Below are 23278 nucleotides of genomic sequence, written 5' to 3' on the forward strand. Positions count from 1 at the left end.
TGGGTGCTACAGTGCTGACGGCAACGAAGCTCACGCAGAAGTCAGCAAAGTGCCTGATCTTATCCAGGATTTCCAGAGAGTAAATCAGCCGAGACAAGCTCATTTGACCAGGACTTCTGGCTGCAACTGCTCCTCAGAGCAAATATATTCTTCCCAAAGACGACCTCCCAAACTTCTGTATCAGTTTATTGCCTGGATGACAGACAGGGAGATCTACGGAATGAATCTGCACACAACTCATCCCCTTGACCTCTGCCTTATTGCAAGTTACTGGCGAGGCTCCCGAAATTCAGGCCATGCTATAGTGTCTCCAGCTGAGGATCCACCCAGCCATGAGTTGTCCAAAACCACTATTTGTTTCTCAACCATGTCTGGGAGATACTGGACTCGCAGACAATTCCTGTGCAAGGCTGATAATGCAAACTGGTCCTGCTAGGCAGCTTTTAGGGCCACGGTCTATTCTGCTCTTCCCACCGATACCCATTAATTTGCAGAAACATGAACATGCGTGCTCATCTTCGCGATGTCCCCACCATGTTTTGTGTTAGCAGAGAGATCACAGTGCCCTGAGCAAGAACAGCTATGGGAACTTTTCCTCTCACCTCCATCTGTGCCCTGGCTCTCAAATTGCCCTCATTTACCCTCCTCTTGGAGGCAACTGCAGCCTTCCAGCAACTCATTTATTGTTTTCCTAAGGGTCCTGGCTGAGATGGGAGACAGCAGTCACCCCTCTGAAAACCCCCCCCTTGACTGCAGAGCACCCGAGCAGACACTGCAGGACTTCAGTTGGGGGGGGGGGAAAAAAAGACAATTAAACCCCCCCCCTATAATGCGAATACTTTATTATCAATGAGTGACTGGTATTAGCTTTTTGTCTGGGTATTAATAATATTTCAAAAAACCATACATCAAAATTAGGGCTTTCTCCTATTTTTGCTGTATAATTTTTCTTTTTTAAAAAAATCTGTATTGAAAGAATTATATAAGCCAAAGTGCATTTTCTGTTTTTTGTCCATATACACATTGCACCATACATAAATAATTACATTGTAAAAATGACTCCATAATTACAAGTATAATATATATTTTCATATAATATATAAAACTTTATATTAAATCTAGGTAGATGATATTTGGGATAGTCTGTGTCTTTTTTTTCTTTTTCCTTTCGTCAGAGGCTGACCGTTATCGATTGTTACTGAGTAGAATCTCCAGCCAACAAGGACACGACGTGATAAACTGTCTCGAGTAACATGGCCCCCAGCCTTTGGCGAAGCTAATCCGCACGCTGTTCGGGTCGTAGGGCCCGTCTGCGTAATCCAGATCGGCCGTGTGCTGCAAGAGGCAGGACTTCTCGTAGTCAAACACCTTGATGGAATAGCCCGGCATTACCTTGCGCACTATCAAAGTCCTACAGTTGGGGATGTCCAGTGTCGGGGAGTTGACGAAGATGGGATGCTCGCTGCGGTTGTAAGCCCACACACCGTCCGGTTCTTTGCTAAGTAAAATCCCGTAGCCGATTTTACTTCGAGTCCTTCTCACAGTCTCGCTCCTGTTTTCCAGGTTTAGCTGTCCGAGGCAGAAGCCGTTTCCTTGAGGTAGGTCATAAAAGATACTGACAGACTGTTCGTACACTGTGTAGAGGCGGCCGACGCGCGTCCGGTGCTCCCAATAGGCCACGTTGCACCAGTGGCTCCTCTTCACGGCATCAGGCGACGTACTGGCATCTGTGGGGGAAAGCAGAGGAGTCAGGGTTTGCTGTGACCGAATGGAGGATAAGCAAAGGGCCCTTCCCACCCATTGGCTTTGCTCACGTGGGAACCCAACTTGTGCTCAACCCAAAACCTGTGTTCAACCCAAAGCCCATCTTCAACCCAAAGACCGCCTTCAATTATGTCAAATGCCACCAAGAAAGAAAGCTCAAGCCAAGGCTGGTGACCCAGCGGGCCACCCCCCATCTCCCATGGAGCCCAACGCCTCTTTCTCTCTCTAATTTAATATTCGATCCCGCGTCCAGAAGCTGGGGTACTGCGTACTCAAGACAGGCGCATTTCTACCACCCAGAGCCGGTATGGATGCTGTACCACTGCGACTCAGCCACCCCCTGAGCTTGGCGGGTCCCCAAGTTCCTCCAGCATCGCTGTGGTGGTGTACCCCCGTCTTCAAAGGCCAGCTTGTGTTGCGCTGAAACACGGGGGATGTCCGTGAAGTGCTTGGATGACTGACCTGACAGTTATCTCTGCTATGTAATATTCTTTGACAGTGATGCTGATGTTCCCACGGGGAACATGAAACCTGAGGAGGCACTTCATGCCAAGGGGGAGTAGTTGCTATGAACTATACATGTCCTGCTACAAAGCCATTGTAACTCTCTCCAGAACTATGAGAAACGTTTCTTCTTTCTAAGAATCACATTCAAGGAAGATGGGAGGGATGCAGACCGCCAGGAACCGGTTTAATTTATGATGCCTCCAGAATTTATCATGCCTCTAGACGGGAGATGGGAACTCTCAGCCCTAAAAGAGCCCTGAAGAGGGAGAATTAACCTCTTGCTGAACATCACTGCTGCCCCCACCACACCAGTAAACAGAAAACCACCCTGGGATTTCAAGCAAGGCGCTCTGCTTTGAGCCAGCCCTGCTCCATGCCCGGCATTAAGCTCCCTGACAATATATCACGCGCCCGCGGCCTGCTGACCTCTCTGCCTTCGTGCCATCATGTCCGATTAACTCGCACGCGGGGTGATGCCATTATTTTGCTTCAGAGACCCTATTGACGCGCTGGATTTCAAGCGCAGCCCTACAGCCCCGTTTCTTTTCAGGCTCAAATTACCCCGGAGGGGAATGGGCTCTCTTCCCCATTAACGACCTTTGAATTAAGCGGCTTTGTTAGAGTTTAACTTGAGTTGTAACTATACAAATTTAAGGGGAGGGAGATGGGGGGAAGGGGGGGCAGTTGGGGAAGCGGGGAGGCAGCGGGACGCCCTTTGCCATGGACAATGCTCATCGTCTTGCACCGACCCCTTCACCCGTCACAGGTGACCAGATTGGCCCCTTTCTCCCGCATCATCTGTTTAAATAATTTTTAGGACCCAGCATGGCCTCCAACAGCTCCTTTTCGGTTTGATGTGTTGTTTTATCCAGAACTGGGAAGGAAATCCTGCAGCAATCAGGCACTTCAATCCCACTGGGGAAAGAAACACCATTTCCCTGCATTTATGGCAATCCTCCATGGAGAAGCGAGCCAACAGCTTTATGCCCCCTAATACTGGAGGTGATGTCCTGGGACTTGTAAAGGCATGGGGAAAACCCTGCTGAACACAGCAGGGTGAACTGCACCCCTTAGATTTAGTAAGTGGCTCTGCACAGCAGGGAAATGGGTGAAGACCCTTGGTCAGGGCAACGGCAGCATCCCAGAGCCATGTGAGGCAAACTCGGGTTTCCTTCCCCCAAGGACCAGGTCCTGCCCCCCAGCCACAGGTCGTGCGGTGGGGTGGGACACTCCACCACGTCCCAGTGGCACCGACGGGTCTTTGTGTCTCCGTGCTTCTGAGCCAGCCTCAGTGGAAAACCCTCAGAGTCACTCCGTAATAAGCTCATCCTAATGCTGCACTTTGCTAATCACAGAAATCAGAAAAACCAAAGGTTTTCCCCCATTCTTACTGTTTAGCCAATAATTGTATTTCCTTTGACATCTCAAATGACCCTCCTGCATCCAGATCACCAGGAACAACCCAGGTATTGACTTCATTGGCCACATGCCTTATGGATAAGTTGTACCCAAGCACATCATTAAATACTGACAACTGGACTTGACTCTTCCTGCAGTATCTCATGATGCCTTGCAAGGCACCGGCCATATGAACATGAAGTTTTAGGGAAGGAAGAGAAGATTCAAATGTAATTCTGAGTTAGAAACCTCTCCCAGCTCCTCGGTGCCCATATGATGGACTAAGATCTCCACCAAGAACAGAAACCTTGATGAAATTCATGATAAAAAGTTTCAGAACCCCTCTGCAATATTCCTGCGGTAAGTTGCAAAAACGTTAACCAAGTTTATGGCATTAACACAAATCTGACCCAAACAGTCTTATCTAACTGAACATTACTGAAGCAAGACCATCCTTAGCTACATCTGTACAAACCCCTGAATTCAACAGCTTGGCATGGATGAAGATGTTCTGATTTCCTCTGATAACCTTCCTCGGTCTACCACCATGCATACGGCCAGTACATTTTGCTCTTTAAAATGTACTACGGCAAACAGTTCCAGATTTTCTTTTAAGAGGTGAAACAAGATATAGTTCATAAATGACAACAGCAGAAAGAAGAGGGACTGAGCAACTGAGCTTCACTTGCAGGTACATCTTCCACAGCATCCAGTTTCCACGGGCATCTTTCCCTTGGGACATCATAGAGTTGAGATGCTCCCAGTGCCTTTCCAAAACTCTTCTCAAACACTAAATCTTGTTGTCATCCCACCCGAGTGATGCTGGGGAGCTACAGACAAGCTCAGAGCTTTTCATCTGCCAGACCCAGAGGCTGGTAGCAATTACTAAACTCTGCATCTGTTTAACCTCCCAACCTCCACAAAGCCCTGCATGCCCATTAGGTAAGTTGGTTTTGTTATTACATTTTTTAGAAACTACCACTCAGCCCCCGAATTTCCCTTGCAGACTAGGAATGGGACAACTTCAAAACTCAAGCTTCACCATCAGCTGAATTAATTAGGGGAACAGTCAGCAATAAATATTTAAATAGGTGTTTCCCATGGTTTATTGCAAATTAACGTACCTAGCGGGGGAAAGCAAAGCAGGGGCAGGGGGAAAAATGTCTATTCTACAAGAACATCTCACTGTAGGTGCCACCACCCCCAGTGCCATCTCTGCCTTCCAGGACCTGACAAATATTTTGGCAAAATCATCAATCTACACACATGCTGGAAACAGGGGAAGGTTTTTTTTACACCTCCTGCTTTCGTGCATCCAAAACAGCCTTATTAAAATCACTTCCATGCAATTTATGGCACGAGCTTCAGTCCATCCATACACACACACCTCTTGGGGGGGTGTGTGTGAAATCCCCCCCCCCGCCAACGTGCTTCTTGTCTCTGTCACCCTGTCACAGCTCCTGCCTGGCAGTCACAGCTCTGCCAGCTCGAAGCACTCCTGGAGACGTCCTGTGCTTCTTCAAACGGGTGAGGACCTGAGCTGTAGCTCCCATCAAGTTTTAATGCCCATCAAGCACCTAAAAGCTTCCTTCCCACCCCACCTTCCCTGGCCAGGGGTGAAGAAAAGCTTTAAAAGCCACGCACCAGCTGCAAAAGCAACCTGCTCGTGGCCCGCAGGCAATTAAAACACCCTGAAAGGAGACAGTTAAAAGGCTCATCCGAAAAGCCTCTGCCTCTGGTGAGCTTTGCAGGGTCCCTCGTCCCCCGCCGCCCCATCCACCGCCGCCCTTGCCGGCTGCCCCGCTCCCCGTGCCGCGGTGGGTTCTTTTGCTTTCTTTTATCTCCCAGCGCACTCAACCAAATCCTGAAAAGATGAACTCATCTCGCAGCCCTGACATAAAGCAAGCACTTTAGCAAGCCCCTAATACGAGGGGGCCTGCGCTGTGTCTTATCCCCTGCCAAGTATTAGTTTCGCCTCCAGCTATTAGCCACTACCACTCAGCAGACAGCAGGGGCGGCTGGCAGAAAGGCATGTCCTCTGCCTTTTAAATAAATATTCCATTTTTTCCTCCTCTTTTTCCATGCTGCCCTTTGCGCACAGACAAGAAAATCCACTTTTTTTTTTTTTTTTCCTTCCCCCCCCCCCCCCTTTCTGCTAACAGAGGCAGGCTTGTTAGCTTTCTTTTTGAAGAAAGAAAAATATTTTAGTCCTGCAGTGCCTCCCCTGATGGTGTATGACGCATTTTTAACAACTATCATTGTAGGCAGCTACAACTTCTAACAGCTACATTTAGGCTGGCGTCAGGGCTATCTCTGCCATCAAAGCCACCTTTATCGATCAGATGGACGGGCAGAAACTCTGGCTCTTGTTTACTCGTTCCTCCGAGTCACTGCTTCCTCCGCTGCAGCAACGCCTCGCAGCAGACACATCCAAAAGGAAATTCAAACAATTTAAGATAAAAAAACAAGATAGGAAGCAAGACCAAGAATCAAAACCAGAACTTAATGGGAAAAGAGTCTTGCACGGCTCAGGCAAAAGGAATCTGGGTACAGGAATAAAATCCTCACGGCGATAGCAGCACTGCTGCTTTCGCTCCCTGCAGAGTGTGGAGGTAAAGAAAATAACCTGAGGTTTTAGATTATTTGTGATTTGACAGTGCTTTATGCCAGTGAAGTTCAAAGCAGTGCATTAAAAGAGAAAAGAAAGATGCTTTTTTCCAAAACAAAATGCTGCAGAGTCCCACTGCTTGATGTTGCGCTTGAAAGCAGGATGGAAAACATGGGCAGATCACAAAACACATGAAACATCTCTGATTGATGCTTCGGCTCTTCCGAAGCCACCAAACCTCTTCTCAGCAGGTCAAATGGCCCCCACAAGACATGGCTGCAAGTAAGATCTTGCTGCATAAGGAAATAGGGGTGAGCAGGGAAGTTTGATGCAGTGTTTTGAGGAATATTCCCATTTTTGCACAGACTCCCGAGTCACAAGTGGCACTTTGTTTCCAAGCAGACCTCCCCTGAGGAATGAGTGATGCCAGCTCCCACTTCCTCACCTAACCCCAAACCATGCTCATGGCTTTTCAAAACACATTTAAGAGGTGCCCACAGCGAAGACCATGCATTTAAAAAAAAAAAAAAAAAAATCACCACACTCTCCAAATGTGAGGGGACTTGAATGCACATCTGGGCACCTGAAGAGATGAAGTTGGATATTCAAAAGTGTCCCCCACGACTCAGCTCACACCCCATTTTCATGTCCCACCCTCCTGTACTCCTGTGTCATGGGGCAGCCTGATGCTCCTCTGGCCGTGGAGCTCTGTTACATCCTTTCTCAATGGTCAAAGTCGTTCCGTTCAGGTTTATTCCACTTTAGATCATATGCTCAGCCTTCTTTCTCCCCTCTGCCACAGCACAGATGCATGCTTATACTACCCAGGATGCAGAAGTATGGAAGCAGGATGGTTACAGCCATACACAGGCCACTGTGAACAAGGTCCAGATAAAAAGCGCGGCTACAAAGAACATGCAAATCTTTTAACAGTTCACTGGGGACCCATTGCTTAAAATAATCCCCCCATTAATATCCTTAGAAACAAGCTCCAGCGTAAGGAAGGGGTTAAAACTTTCCACAGCAGAAATGGAATTTTTATGGCCCTGAAAAAAGAAAAAAATTAATTGTCAATCTGCCCCAGCAAAGCTCACAACCATTTTCCTTAAGCCAATATACTTAAAATACCTCTGCCTTACAAGTTTCAGCTGGAATGCATCACCACAGCCCCCTGAGAGCCCCCGCGCTGCAACCAGCCCCACAGCACCGACCCCTGGCATGAGACCCTGCTCACTGGGGTGGGGGAGAGGCTGAGCCTTGCCCCCCAGCACGGGGGTCCCCCGTGTAGGTGCCCTGAGGACACAGGGCCACAAACCGGCCACCGTCTTGTCTGTCCATCCTCACTTTGAAGGCACCTTCCCGCCCTCGGAGGAGCGGCAGCCGTTGGTGAGCCCCATCTTGGCCAGCAGCCACTTTGTTGGCCCGTGGGAGCGCTCCACCGTTGGCTCCACTTTATATATTTAAGGTAACATCCCAAGTCCGCCAGCAAACAGAGGCAGAAGCCTGGGCAGGCCCTGGGCTGCCATCCTGCGGTGGCCCTGGGGACACCAGAGGAGCAGAGGCAGCGGGAGGTTCTCCATGCTTGTCCCTCGGCGAAAGTCAGGGGAAGCCCTGGTGAGGACAAGAAGAGTTTAGTCCTCTTTTTCTAATCGCTTTGTGGCTTCTCCCATGAAGCAAGAAGCTGTGTGTTATGGCAGGACAACGGGCTTGTGCAAGGAGATGGCAACTGGGTACAAGAAGGAGGCTGGACGGGCCCAGGCTTCTTCCTGGACCTTCTCCCAGAGGCCCAGAATCAACTGAGCATCCTTTAATGTTCCAGCTTTCACCAAGACAAACTTGCTCCCTGATTCACAGAGGCCCCGAAAAGCTGTCACCAGCTCCCCAGCTGATGGCCAAGGTCAGCCACAGGGACGGCGGTCCCATGCTGCGGAGCATCAAACTCTCTCCCAGATTTCTGTTTTGCTCTGCTGAGAAAGACGCAAGGATTCGGCCCAGCTCGTACCTCAGTCACAACGTACGAGTATGATTTCGTGTGACGACTGATCTGGTGTCGCCGCTGTTGTGGCGGGGTCCCAACGCCTCCAACCCCGGCACGGCTCCTGGCACGTTCCTCATGTTGGATGTGGCTGTCGTGCAGCTGTGGAGACCAGCTCAGCCCACTTATCCAGCAAAAAAAGCACCACAGACAGCCAAAAAGAACCCTTTCTGCCACCGTACCCACCATGCAGGAGGCATCTTCCTCTGCCTCCAGCCTTCACCCTGGAGCAGAGCTCTGATGCTCTCCAGCCTCCTCCATGAGCCGATTTAATTTGTTAACCCAGTAGATGATTAACTCAGAAGAACACTTGCGCAGGGTTAATTAATTAAATTAGTTCAAAAAAGGGTCTGACGGGCAACAGAACCGGTGGAAGAGGCGCGTGGAGAAGCCTGGGGGGAAAGGGGGACATTTCCATGGCAGCCCAAGAAACAAAAGCAACACAGGACAGGAGCCAATGCCAAGAATCAGGATGAAAACAATTTTCTCTGCATAAAAGAAACCACTCTGAAAAATCATCGGCTCATGCTAATTTTTTCATATCCTTCAAAGAAAAACACATGCCATGTTTAGTTCTGCCCAGAAATTTGTAAGTCATCACCAGTTAGCTTGTTCTCAAGCTAAATTCAAGGAGTTTGTTTCTAATGTACCTTCTCTGGCCATTAAATACTCAGTCCAGAACACGATTTGAAGGTATTTTAGCAGGTTTTTTCTTCCAGCTCCCCTGCATGGTTTACAAAGTTCTTTTCAGCCAAGGGTGAAAAGTCCTAGAAAGTAAGAAAACTGGAAAAGCCCAACTCAGGTATTTTTCACTAACATTTTTAGGCGTTACTTCTAAAGGCCAATGTTTTCAAAGATTTAGGTGATCTTTTTTTTTTTTTTTTTTTCTTTGAGTCAAACAGTCTCCATATAATCTCAGCTGCCCTTGCTCACAGCTTTCGCAGGCACATTCATCGCTTTTAAGTTCCTGGGCTGTGCATGTAACTGCTTTATACCTAGCATGTAAAAGTTAACACAACAATGTAAATACATCTTCAAAAGGAGCCCAAAATGTAATCACCTTCGTTAGCTGCCAATTATGAAAGCACCACACCTGTCATCAACCAGAATTTGGCTGAGACTTCTCCACTGTTGGAAACCAGCCCTGGGTAAATCCAAGCCCGGCAAAATCCCGGAGTTGTGCTCAGCACCTCTGTGAGCATCCAGAGCATCCCCGCTGCCTGGCTGTGGGCGCTCCAAAGAGTCCAAAAAAAGGGGAGAGAAACGAGCTGGTGAAAGACATGGGGGGGATGAGGCAGGAGGGAAAAGTCTCCACTGACTGATTTTCTATCAAATTGGGAAGTTTGCTGAAAATCTCCCTCGCGTTGTCTAGTTGGGGTTGGCTTTTTGTCTCTGCCTCCCACTACCAGCTGGGCAAGGCACTGACTACGTTTGGAGGGGGGACAAGGCTCTTTCCCCAAGTGCCCTCTGCAGGGCAGGACTGTGAGAGCAGGGGATGCTGGGACAAAAAAAAAACGGGGGAAAAAAATATCCCTTTTTTTAATTTTTAGGTCGAGAACTTGTACTTTTTCAGCTCCACCAAACAACCGTGTATGCAATCTTTTTTTTTTTTTTTTTTTTCTTCTCAGAGCCTGAAAAACGCTGAGAATCCAGGAGAAATCACCCCATAAATCACCCGATGGCAGATTTCCCTTTTAGCAGCTGCCGCGAGGTCCAACGCTCCCTTCCCCGCGCCGCTCCCGCCTGGCGCCGCGCCAGCCCTCGCTATTAATTAATCCAGGGGCCGCCTCCTGCAATCCCGGCTACGCCAACCGCATCCGACTTGGGCTGGGCTGGTGGGCAGAAGTTGGGCTGGCCAAATCCCCCGGGACCTCCTGAGCTCTCTCTTCTGCCTTTCGAAGCCGTTTCGGCTTTGCAAAGCAATTTTTAGGTGCTCTTAAAAATCCCGACTGACGCCCTCGGGGAGAGAAATAATCGGCTCAGTGACCAGAGCTGCGGCAAATCGGAGCATCCTGTGGTGGAGCAGAGACTCTGGAAAATGGTATAAATAAATAATAATAGTTTTTGCTCATAGAGAAGTTTCGGCTGAGCGCTTCAAAGCATTTTAAAAGCAGAAACTAATTAGTAGGTCCCTCTGAAGAGAAACAGGAATAACACCACTTTCCGCCTCCGTCATGCCTCTCGGGCAGAGCACGTTGGGCGCTGGACTCGGCTCCCGGCTGAGCCTGGGAATCACCGTACCGGAGGGTGATGGTCCCGAGGTGAAAGGCTTGGGCTGCAACCAAACCAAAGCCCTGCCTGGTTCACGCCAGAATTAAATGAAGGGGTTTCTGCTAAGGTGGAGGGAGCTGTTTGGGGAAGCCAGATGCTGAGTTGGTGAGGATGTCACTGAGGTGGCTGCAGAGATGCACCCGAAGATGCTCCAGCCTCCCCGCTCCCATGCTTGCTGAGAGCATCGGAGCATCGCCAGCAGCAGCAGGGCCACCAACCCAGCACACAACGCCCAACGCAGACACCTCCTCTGGAGGAAAGCAGCAGATTTTTAAAAAAGGCCTTTTTTTTCCTTCTAGTTTTTAGACAATCCAAAGGCACTGAGCTCCTCCGAACAAGGAGGGCCGTCCTGCGAAGGCCACACAGCCAAGCAGCACACCGTCACCTACTCACACCGCTCTCGGCACAGCCCCAGCCCCAAATTATAGCTCAGCTCTCCCAGGTAACAACCAAAATTTGCCATTTCCAGAAGGTGAATGCTCAGCGGTTCCCCGACACGAGGCCTCCTTCAGATGTCCTAGGCTGGTCATGCAAAACCCGCTCCCCTAAATGGCAGCAGAACTGGAAACTTTTGGGCTTAAGAGCTTGCACAGGACATGGGAAACGAAGCAGGCTGCGACTGCAGCAGCTTTGCCACGCCTTTCTATTTTTACTAACTAGAAAATGAGTGGAGATGCTTCCCTGGGAGGGAAATCAAAGCAGTAACAAATAAAACGTCACCGTCGGATATATTTTGAGAGCCTGCAATTGCGCTCCAGCCGGAGCCGTTCCCTCCGGAGCGCGACCGAAGGCAGCCTCGCCCCGCTAGCCCACCTCCATCGGATTTACGCCTGAGAACAAGCCGCGGGGTTTCAGAGCAGAGGCAGACGATGTGAGAAGCAGCGAGCGGGCTGAAAAAACCCAAGGCCACCCTGATTTCTCTGAAGCGAGGACGCCACGTAGCCACAAGCAGCATCCTCGAGAGAAGACCGAGGCGCTGAAGGCAGATGTCTGTCGGCTCGATGCCAATACCACTGCAAATATCAAGGACTGTGAAAGCTTTAGGGAACTATTGCCGACCTGGAAAACAAGCTGTGACGGAGGAGTGGCGGGCTGGGGAGGCTCCCCGGGGGCCACGAGCAGGAGCCCATCGAATGTTTTTCTCCATATGGGCTGGGAATGAGCCGCTTCGCTCCTCCCTGGCCGGCTGGGTGCGGAGTCCGGCACTGGGCAGCCACCAGACCCCAGCAAGGGTCCTCCGGGAGGACAAAAACCTTGGGCTTTCATCCCAAACCCCTGCTGGTATCAGGACTGGCTGCGGGTCCCCCATCCCAACCCATCCTCTGCTCCGCAAAAGGGCTCTGGCTGATGCCTCCCCTCGCCTGATAATTCTCCCCCAGCATCCTTAAAAAAGGCTTTTTTTTCCCAACAGGGTATCAGTGCCCTCACATATATGGGAAGCAGACAGGGGTTGAGAGTGAAATGGCAATTCAGGCTTTGTTCTCACTGGCCAAAGCCCAAGATCCTTCTCCTGATAAAACTCTCCCCGAGACTCTCTGTCTGAGCAAGCGCCGCAAGACGGGGAGCCACGGCTCCGTGTCACGCCGCCTGCGGTTGCTGCCAGTCCTCGCTCGTGGTGGATTTGCCAAAGTTTTACAGGGAATTAAAGGATTTTGGGTGCCAGCGTGGCCTTTGCAAGGAAACAATCCCTCCGGTGTGCAAGTCAGTTTGGTCACGCTGAAAGGATAAACCTGCACGGCGAGGTCTTGGGGCTTGTATCTGTTGGAGAGGAATTAAAAGCAATGGGGATGGAGTCTGTACGCGGCGTGAGCGGCCGTGGGAAGAGCCCGGCGGCGGGCGGCCAGCGAGGCTGGGGCAGGACTCGGGTTCCGTGGCACTGGGAGCACGGGGGGACGGCTCCTGCCCTCCTGCTCACACACGCACGCACGTCTGCACGGCCGCAGGCGGGCCGGGAGGAACGTGCAGAGGGATGCGTGCCTGCGTGCGCACCCACACACGCCAGATTTTTCCGATAGCTAGTTCATGTATTTACGTGTAAACATTTTCTGGGTCTATTCCAGCCCTTACTCCAAGCGAGCAGCTCGCTCCGCTGACAACTGTTTGTGGCCAGCATCCATGGACTCTTACTCCCACTTAAAGCAAAGACTAAACAATGACTTAAGCATCTCAGGATTTAAGCCCCACCGTTGGTCCCTCACGTCACAGTCGAAGCAGCGAGGATGCAGCGCTGGTGGTTTCTGCTTTGCAGAAGGACCTACACCACTGTGAACGTGGTGGGTAATATCCCTTGTGCCATCTGGGTGCCGTGGTGGATGCACTGGGAGGGGTCTCCTCGCCCTTTTTCTGCAAAACCCACAAACAGGCAACCCAGAGGAGCAGATGTGGCACAGGGCATGCATTTCTGCTAGCCTGGGAGAATATCACCCCCGAAGACCAAACATACCTCGTGTTGTTTTTATACTCCCTGGAATGGCGCAGTAAATCTATTAAAGTGCGGATAAACAGCAGGAAAATCTGTGCAAGGGATAAGCAGGGGATGGGGGATGAAAACCAATATTTGCATGAAATCCACAACATCCGCAAGCATCACCGCAGCCCGGCGAAGCAGCGACGTGTGGCCTCCGAAGGTCCCTGAAAGCATCTTTACAGTCATCTCCCAGATGACAAAATTCCTAACCCTGTATTTGCCCATGGAGAGTGGAGGTGACTCATGCTAATTACCCTCCCTGGCCAAGAAGGACTTGTTTTCATTTCTAAAAACCACAGTTTCTTTTAAAAAGGGCGGGGGGGGGGGGGAGGCGGGGAAAATAGTAAAATACTAAAATACACACAGAACTCTGTGGGATACTTCCTGTCCTGATGCACTAATATGAATCCCAGACACCCCAATACTCTGGCTTCACTTGGGATGTTCAAAGAGAGAGGGATTAATGAGTTATAGCAGGGACACAGCCAGAGATGCATGGCAGAGACACTGCCAGCATTAGCTCCAGGTCTCCTGATTTCCAGTTATGCTCATTCTATATAATCCAGCTAAAATAATTTGTGGGTGTATGAGTGGAGCTCAGGAAGGGTCTTTGTTCAGATTAAACCCCCCCCCCCCATCTTCCTTGGACCATCTCTCATCTTTCTAGGAGAGCAGCTGAAATTTCAAGCAAAAAATAACCTTTTCAGGACTGTTTGTGGTTGCAACTCCTCCACGAGACATTTTGGAGGGGAAAAGCACAGGCTGCAGTTATAAACTCTGCAAATTAAGTACCAAAGTAAACGACCTTCCCATGGAGAGGAAAATGGGAAGGAGAGCGGTCCGGGCTCTTTGTAAATCAAGGACAGGGAGATTAACGGAGCATGTGAACGCTTCGTTATGGCTAACGAGTTCAAGACTGCAACACCCTCAACACAGCCGAGCACTGAAAGAGAAATACCAAATTCTTCCCCTCCCCCAAGGGAAATCAATTTTAAAAAATAAAGTAAAGCATACTGCGGGGAAATACGCCTGGTATTATACATTAAAAAGCAGCCTGTCAGCAGCCTAGACCAGGCCCATTTCTCTTCTCCATTCTATATATATATATCTATATATCTATCTTATATGTAAAGTATCCACATGGATGCAAAGAACTCCCCTGAACAAAACCTGAAGAATAGCTGAGTGTAAAATCAGGGTCAGATACTTTACAGAAATACATTCACAAAGCTCCAACAAGCAACACAATTCCCACTCTGGGCAACTTTTGCTCATTATTGCAACATTTCTGACTGTTTCCGATGGGGCTCCAGATGATGTGAAAACCTCATTGTTCAACCCTGGTACCTGCACGGTACAAACAAACCAATGCTATCGACGTTATAAACCCTGTCAAGTTGCTGCACTAGAATCCTTAAATTGTTAAAAATAGGAAAGAAACTGCACAGTTCACATATTTTATAAAGCTGGGTTAAATCAACATCTGCAAAAAATATCCCTGTTAAACGAAATAGCAGGATTTCATTAAGTAAATTGCAAGTTGGCAAAAATTCTGAAAGAAAGGGAAAAAGCCACAGCCAGCCCTGTAATTTAAACCTTATTTTAACTGTGACAGCATGACTGCGAGAGGCTGCATTTCCAAATGAAAAAATAAAATAAATCTAAAAAAAAAAAAAAAAAAAGAGTACCTGTTCCCTCTGTTCCCCACCTCAGCACACCACGGTGTCTGCAGTCATTATGCTAACGAGCCTTTCCCAGGGAGATGAAGGAGGAGCGGGACCCACTCCCAGCCCTTCATCCTCCGTATGGATCACACCAAACCTGCAAAATCTGGGATTTTCCACCGTGGGAGCACCCGGACGCCTGGGGGGTGCTGGGTGCCCAGGTGTGCGGAGCCCTCGGAGCCGTCCCCGGGGGTCTGCAGCCCACGGTTCCAAGCATCCAGCCAGCCCTTTGCCCAGAGGCCGAGCAGCCGAAAGCTGGGATTAGGCGGCTGCGGGTCTGAGAAACAGCTCGGTCCAGGTGACACTTCATCACTTTGTATTTTAAACACATCCCGCTCCCCTGCACAAGACCAGGAGCCAGCCAGAGGCTGGTGCCTGGGGAAAAGCTGGTGGCACCTACCCCCATCCTGCACGGGTGCCCATCGGGTCAGGGTGCTGTGGGGACAGGGACAGGCACTGCCCGGCTGGGGGGGCTCCTGCTGTGGGGACACCCTGGAGGGCTCCCGTCCTCTGGGGCCACCTCCTCCACCCAGCACTGGCCACTCAAGGTCCAAATATTAGCTCGAGAATTACAGCACTTACAACTTCCCACCCAAAAGCTCCTCTGTCCCAGGGAAATCCCCTGGAAGCAGCACTCCGGGATCAGTAAAATCTCTCAGCCGGCACATACTGAATCTGTTTGCTTTGAAAGTAATTGCAAAACCTCAAAACAAAACCTAAAAACAACCGTTCCAATATGCAAACTCAAAGCTGAAGAGGAGACCTTTAACAAAAAGACCAATTATTTGCTTACAACGTTTTGGCGTCGCTATTTTTCCTGGCACTTACGACACCGGAGTTATTTTGAAGGCCTGTTTGCTTCACGAGGAGCCGAGAAAACAGCGATCCTATTTCCTTTCTGATCTAAACATCCGTTTGCCGTGCGAGCGGGAGGAAAAAAAAAAAAAAAACAACACCCCCCCCCCACCCCCCAAAAAAACCCCAAAACAAAATAAAAAAACTCTGTGAATCTCAGGAAGCATAAAGAAAGGGGCGGTGGGTGCCAGCGAGGAGGAGAGCAGGCAGGCACCCACCCTGCTGCTCCCCATGCCACGAGGTTTTCGCTTCTTGCTATCCAAGGGGGCATCCAACCCTCGCTAGCCGTAAATGAAGGGTCCCAAGGGGTCTGGGTCATCCTGAGAGGTCTGGGCCACTCTCCTCAAAGCACACACAGCGAAGGACCCCCCCCCCATCAGAACCTTGCATGTTCCTTAACATGTCCACGCAGGCAAAACCTGCCCGGCTTATCACACTCTTTTACAGTGGGATTGATCAGCTCCCGAGGTGGAAAAACAGGCAGTCTCGCAGCCTTGTGCTGGATGAAGCAAGAAATAAAAGCTGCACGGGCATCTTGTAGGCATGCTGGAGATACAGCATGGCTACAGCCTTGCGAAAGCGAATTTGGGAGCAAAAGGAAGGTGGTTGTCCTGGGGTTAGCGCGAGGCAAAGCAGGCGAAGCCCGGCCTGCCACCAAAGCTCAGCCCAAGTCGTGTTCAGCCGCGTGGCACGAGTCGTCTGGGCACCCGGCAGCGAGCGGGATGCTGTCGGGGGGGGGGGGGCAGGACTGGAAAATCAGAGTAAATTGCAAGGGCAGGGTGAAAGCGCTGGAGGTGCTCGTGCCGCCCCGAAAACCACCGTGCAACGGCTCTGCCTGTGTCTTGGACGTGTCAGGAGCACCCGTGTCAAACCAGCCACCTACAGACCTCGACGGCAGCACCACCTGAACCCCCACACCCCCACCCCTTGCACCGAGGCTGCAAGTCCTAAATCAAACCCTGCACAGAGACGAGTCCTTGCACGTGCGATGGCTGCGCCCCCAGCAAGGTGCCTGGTGCCGGTGGCCACCCTGTCTCCCTGTCTGGGGACACACACGTGTCACCCCCAGCACCCGTGCTGTCCGTGCCACCATCTCCTCCCAGCTACGCTTTCCACTCTTTGGTGAGCAAAGGGCCAGCTTGCTGTCATGTTCCTAAATTTCCTGGTTTTTGAGGATACAAGCCAGGTCATTAATATTATTTATAGGTTCCTGTGTATGAGTTTCCATTTGTTTGTCTGCTTAAAAAGAGTTAGGTGAAAAAAAGAAATTCCTGGAGGTCAGACAGTTAAAAAAAAAAAAAAACCATATCCATGGTCTGATGGACCTAGAGGATCAGCAGCTCCTTTAGAGACGTAACTGTTTCCTTAAATGCTTGTTGTGTAAATATTTAAGCTACTTTATAAAATTTTTACAATGTACTTAGGAAGCATAAATCTCCCCATCAGAGCACGGCAGGGCATCGCAGCGGCGCACGCTTAGGCGGTTTTAAGAACACAAACAGGGACATTTCCAATGCTAATGCTGGACCGAAGGGGCCCCAAGGTCACAATCTTACAGAAATAATTACTAAGCTGATCCCCTTCATTCACCCCAAAACAGAGCCTGGTTATGTGCAGCCACAAGTTATTGCAATAAGTGTAACTCCAGTGTCACTGGGCTTAAAAAAAATCTATCTGCAGTTACTGCATAGCAGTCGGTGTTATGGATAGAAGTCCTGAGATTCTTCTCTTTGAAATGCAGCACCAGCTTTAATGTCATACAGACAAAAATTATGTAAGTCCAAAATCATCCACTAATACGCATCCATTTCAAGAATTAAATGTTTTGTTTTGTTTTTGTTTTGCAAATGCCATGTGGCAGGTTTGAAATGAAGCCTAATTCGTTACAGCCGACTTCTGCATCCCTCACTGGTGCAGGCGACTGCAACCAACCCAGCACCCACCATCCACTGCAGCCACTCTTGTGGGCGCTGTTCGGAGAGAAGCACTTCTCAGAGGTCAATATTCCCTTACATTAGGAAAAAAAAAAAAAAAAATTATGTTGAGCTGACTAACCCATCTGTATTCAGGGTGGTTTCCATATGGAAAGCCGTGCAGCTTTATGAGATTTGATTGGACACAGCATTTCCCAGCTCAAATTCTTCAAACAAATGCAGATGATTCTGTCTAACTCAGGAAACAACATGTTTAGCAGTATTTCCCTGCAACGGCTTCTTTACTGTAATTTAGGTGTGTTTGAGGCAACAACAACAAATGGAAATTGGGAACTGGAAGTTTGCTCTGCAAAGCACAGTTCTCTTGTATGTGATGAAGTGCATAGAAAGTCCAGAAAAAACTTGGATGGGAGTTCAAACACCAATGTTTTAAAGATGAAAGCGTGCTCTTCGATTAAATGTTTAAATAAAGTTTTCTCGTACTAAATCACTTAAACATTTTCACATTCCTCACATTTCTAGAAGCGCTGTTCACTTTTATTTATTGTCATAACCCAGTGCCCTCAGCAAGCAACCACGGCTATCTGAGGCAACCTGTTTTCTAAAGGGGAAGTTCTTGCAGGACAGTAGAAACTCGTGATGAGCAGAGTAGCCTGACTCCTAATCTCCAACCCCCATTTATTCTGCAACCACCATCATATTTTCCTCTTTTTCTTACAAATAAATTCTTCCATGCTGCACATGGGGATAGCCAGGTTCTGCTCCAAATATTGACCAGAAATTCAAAGTAACTCAACTGACTTCACCGTGTTTGTATTTAGACAGCTGTAACTCAGAGCAGAAATTGGCCTGGGCATGCAAATTGTCTTTTTTAGAAATGCTCAGGCTGCTTCAGTCTGCCGTCAGTGATGAAGTCAGCCTTACTCACCCGAAAACGGAGTACGGCTCTGCCACCAGCGCCATGAAACAGCTCCAACAAGCTTAAAATTCACGTGCGATTCCTTCTTTTAATGATGCAACTGTATCCAGTGGAAGGGTCCCGCCACAGATATTTTGGCCACCCCCTGCTTTCCAGCATCTCACCAAGGTCATTTTAATCCTTGCAGCCAACAGTGATGGCAAAGAAACCAGTGCCCTGCTGCCACCATGATGTGAGATGCTGGGAGAGCTTCAACATGACTGTGGAGCCATGCTCAGACCATGCAAGACCTTGGATGTCTCACTGAGGTGCCCATCTAAAGATCTTAGGTTTGTTGAGGAGGTACAACTCTTACAACCATGACGCACAACGCTCAAGCCCTGCAATGCAACGAAGCTCTAACCTGCCCTCTCCCAGCCTATGCTACAAAGCTTAAGGGAACGAGTAATTATAGGGAGATCCAGAATAAACAGGGATAAACTTGCCGTGAGTCAATTTACAGTAGAAACGCTGGAAAGGTTTTTATCACAGGACAACACACCACTTGCAGAGGAATGGAAAGCTGAAAGACAGAGCTTGATAAACATAATGTGCTTTTCCAAAGACCGAAGGCAAGCGGGCTAACTCACCCAGTGTGCTGTTACCAGCCCTTATGTCCCCACTTCCTTGTAAATCCATCATTAAAGAAAAAAACCAACAACCCAGACCCAAGGGGACATTACTCTTCACAGATCCTGAGTCCCGCTCAACGCTCAGGGTATCCTGATGGTTTCATCCCCGCTGTACTCCACTGAACCTCTCCCCATGAGCTTGCAGGGCTGTTTAGTTAGCGTGTCCCAGTATAAAACTCTGTATTTATTTTGGCACTATTCATTTAGAAGGCCCTAAAACCCAAATAAAGTCCATTCCCCTTTCTGTGTATCTCCAGCTATTGACACTGCTCATGACCAATTTGCAAAACCAAACAAACGCGCGTTGTGTAATGGAGCTGGAAAAACAATCAGGAAGGGGCTGGAAATCTGCTCGCAGGTTCCCGCGGGGTAGGCTGGAAGGGGCGGCAGCCCAGGAAAAGATTACAAGAAATTAAACTTTTACTCTGATAACAACAGGCGCTATTTTCTGCCCATGACATCATGCTTCCAACTGCTATTAAACAATGGAGATAGTCCAGCGCTGGTTGAAGCCACAGAGAACTTTGCTGCTCATTGCAGTGGCCAGTGTGGTACATTTCCCTCTTTTAAAAACAGTTGTTGTTGGTTTTTGTTTTTTGTTTTTTTTTTTTCCACATGTCTTGCAACCACCCAAATCTTCTACGATGGCTCAGCTGATACAAGGATAAATCCTGGCATCCTGGGTCCATGTGAGCAAGCCCAGACCTTCACGGCTGCCTTCCCCAGCAGCAAATGATGAGAAATAAGCACTTCTGGGGCACAGCTCATCTGACTTTTAGACTTCTCCTTTACAGAGAAGATTAATTGTGCCCTACAAGTGGCTCTGTCTCCCTGCTGACTGCAGTCAAGTATCTAGAACAGCTCAGACATGGACATTTGTATCAATCTAAGATTAAACGTGAGGGCTGCTACCCAGACAGCATCAAAATGGCCCCAAAGAGTATTTTAATTACACGTGAAAGCAACATCTCACTTAAGGTAATTCAAATCTTAGGGGTAACATGTCATCTTCATAGATTACTCTGGATGGGAAATCAAGCTGGAAATGGGAACGTGAATTTAAATACATAAGTGGGTCCTACCTGCAGACACAAAATTGATGTGTAATTGGTGGCAGATAGCTGCACCTGTGTAAGTAAGGGATGCCCTCAGAATTCAGTATTTTTCAGTATGGCTAAAAACAAAGGACACCTCCATGCCTTGAAGGAGGTAAATGAGATATATCCTGATGGTCGGTCTTTTACAGCTGCAACCTGCATGCTCCAGCTTTGCAAAAATCAAAGTGGCTGATACAAGATTAAACGGACTATTTCGAGAAACCAGGGGCTGAAAAAGCACGACGCTCTGCAGTGCAGGAGATGGTAAATTACAACTCCTATTCATCCATCCCCTATCTCAGAATCAATTTTTTAAAAATAAGAGCTGTCACTAACCTCTCTTGCAGGTTGAAGGACCCTGTGATGGCCAAACCCAGGCTGCTGCTGAACAGAGACCCACCCCAGCCACGAAAGCATCCCTGCATCAGCAGGAAAAGGGTTTCCTCTCATGTGCAATGTAAATGGCAGAGCACTGATTCTTTTTTAGCCCTGCTGCTGTGAAAGACAACTACAAAAACAAGTCCTGCTTGCGCTCTCTCTTAGGCCCATCCTTGTTCCACTCCTCTTTGCAACACGGAGACGTGGTAGAGGACGGGGCGAGCGGTGCACAGCCCCACGTGCCTTCCCCAGTGAAAGCCCAGCCTCGGCCAAACTCACCTGGTTTCAGGTTTCCTTACAAACCCCGAAACATAAATATGTCCCTAATTCCGCTGGTGAAGCTGAGCCAAGTTTCTGGCAGGGTTGCGTTTGGGATTGAAACAAGGGGAAAAAAAACACAGCGGTTTTGACCCATAACCAAGATCTCACCCCCCAAACTTGGCAGTTTCCACTGCCTTTTTATTTTGTCTCAAAACTCAGGGCTCAAACACGCTCCTTTGGGAAGGGGTGGGATTTTCAGAGCCCTGCAAGACACCCAGCTCCCTGCCTGATGTTGGACACCTTGATGGACGTGTGCTATGACAGCCAGCACCTCTCCAGCGCAAAGAGAAGGCAACCACAGCTTTTAAGGCAGCAGAAACCCCCAAAAACCAGGAGCCCCTTCCTAAGCCCTCGCTGCAAATCCCATCTGTGCCCAGAGACGAGTGCTCGCTGAGGCGGCAGTCGGAGGCTGCACACAAATATAGCTGCAGGCATCTTTCCGACTGCTGCAAAGTCAAGTTTAAAAGCAGGATGTTTGGCTGAGCAGTTCTTCCCTCAAATAAACACCCACAACCTTACTCAAAACAGAGAGGCACCACTCCGGGCGTACTCGAGTCGCTGCATTTCCAAAAACCCAGCCTTGATTTTTCCCCCTTGCTGCAGGAACATCACCGGCCTGGATGGTACCTTGGGAAGGGAGTGATGGCCAGAGCACTCCAGCATCCCAGCACACACTGGCTAGCTTTTCTCATCATCCCTTTTGCAGAGAGCTTCTAGGTTGAGCTAGCCAGAAAAATCATGCTTCTGAAACTCTGAAATGTCAAATTGTTGAGAATTTCTCCCTGCATCCCAGTCCGCTTCATCTGACCAGAGGAAAATAATTCAGGGTGACCTGATACTTCAAGTCTGGGAGTACAGCTGTGTTTAACACTCGCTGTTGCCTTTGTAGCATCAATTCATGACAGTTTGAAGACCACAAAAGTCTCCAGTCGTGTACGACTCGGCACCACTAGCAGCAGCAGCACTGGAGCATCCCACCGAGGAGGTGCAGTCCCATTCCTGCACAGTCAGTTAAGAGGAGATAAAGATACTGTGCTTTGGAAAACCATTTCTGCTGCCTGTATGTTATATGCCTTACACAGTATTTTCACATTACACAAGCATTAAATGCAGCTTTAAAGGAGATGTAAGTCATAAAAGCTCCAAGATAAGCCCAGGCTGTCTCCTTCAGGTGAATGCACTCGCCCAGGCACTGGAGAAAGGTTCTTTCCCCCTCTTAGGGCAAGAAACCATCACCACTCCCGTCTGCAGCTCCCTTTGCCATCCGCAGGGCTCGACCGAAGGGCACTGCCTGGTGTGGCTGGCAGAGACCCCTGGCTAGGTGAGGAGCCCAAGCCAAGACATTAATCCTGATGTACGTTTTAGTTACAAGCCCCAGTTTTCCCATTTGTGCTGCCTGCACCATTCTGGGGCACTGAAGGATGGACCTGAGCATTTGTCACCTTACGAAGCAGACAGGTGCGAGCTGTTCGTGCTTTAAACTATTTAACTTGCAGTTAAATCCTCAACTTGTTGGCCTGACTTGGAAGCATCCTCTAAATGCCCAAGACCCTCCCGGGTGTCTGAACAGGCTGGAAAACAAGGCTTGAAATCCCAGCGGAGGCTCCCCGCGCCCAACACGCCACAAGGACTCAAACCCAGGGATTGGCACCGAGGCAGCCTGACCCGCAGAAGAGCTTGAGAAACAAATAAGCGCCATGTCTTAACAAACCTCTAATCAAAGCAAGCTTGTGCTGCGACGGCTGGAGGCGGGCGAGCCACGGCAGCGAGCCAGAAAGCCGTGCGGCACATCCCGCATCCCGGCCCTCCCTCCGCACCGCCCGGGCACCCAGGCGATGCTCCGGCGTGGGACGGCTCGGAAGCCAGCCCAAAACCCCAGGCGTAAAAACACCATGTGTTTCAAAGAGGACAGAGCCAGGAGAAGAGAAGAGAAGAAAAAAAAAAAAAAAAAAAAAGTGCATTTTGGAGGCAGGGAGAAGCAGGGGCTGAGCACGCCCCGGCACCGCGCGGTGCCAGCTTCGCCCTCGCCCGGCCCCTCCGCGCAGCTTGCTCCTGCCTCCGAGGGGAAATTCGCTTTGCAAGCCAGCTGTTTCTCATTGTGTGCCTCTCGCAGGCTGCATGGGGGGAAGAGAGCCTGCAGGGAAGGGGAGAGGGAGAAGGAGGGGCGGGAGTATCGGGATTAAAATAATATTGTGTAGAAATCTCAATAAGAGGGAGGAAAGTGGGGAAGAGGAGAGAAACAAGCGTTTTCTGCAAGGCAGCGATGGAGCGGCGGTGGTTTGAGCCGTGGCTGATCTGGGATTAACTTCTGGCTCTCAGAAATGTTCTG

General features: G+C 49.4%; 1 protein-coding gene across 1 annotated transcript in view; it reads right to left on the reverse strand.

The window, feature by feature from the left end:
* Positions 1-825: 825 nt before the first annotated feature.
* Positions 826-23278, reverse strand: part of SMAD6 (SMAD family member 6) — a 43808-nt gene continuing 21355 nt past the window's right edge. Inside the window, exon 4 of the mRNA XM_032994265.2 lies at positions 826-1727. Coding sequence (XP_032850156.2) covers positions 1186-1727 — 542 coding nt within the window. The 3' untranslated portion in view covers positions 826-1185. The remainder of the gene's footprint in view (positions 1728-23278) is intronic.

Source organism: Tyto alba, unplaced genomic scaffold, assembly GCF_018691265.1.
Source record: "Tyto alba isolate M040663 unplaced genomic scaffold, T.alba_DEE_v4.0 Super-Scaffold_41, whole genome shotgun sequence".
NCBI lineage: Eukaryota > Metazoa > Chordata > Aves > Strigiformes > Tytonidae > Tyto > Tyto alba.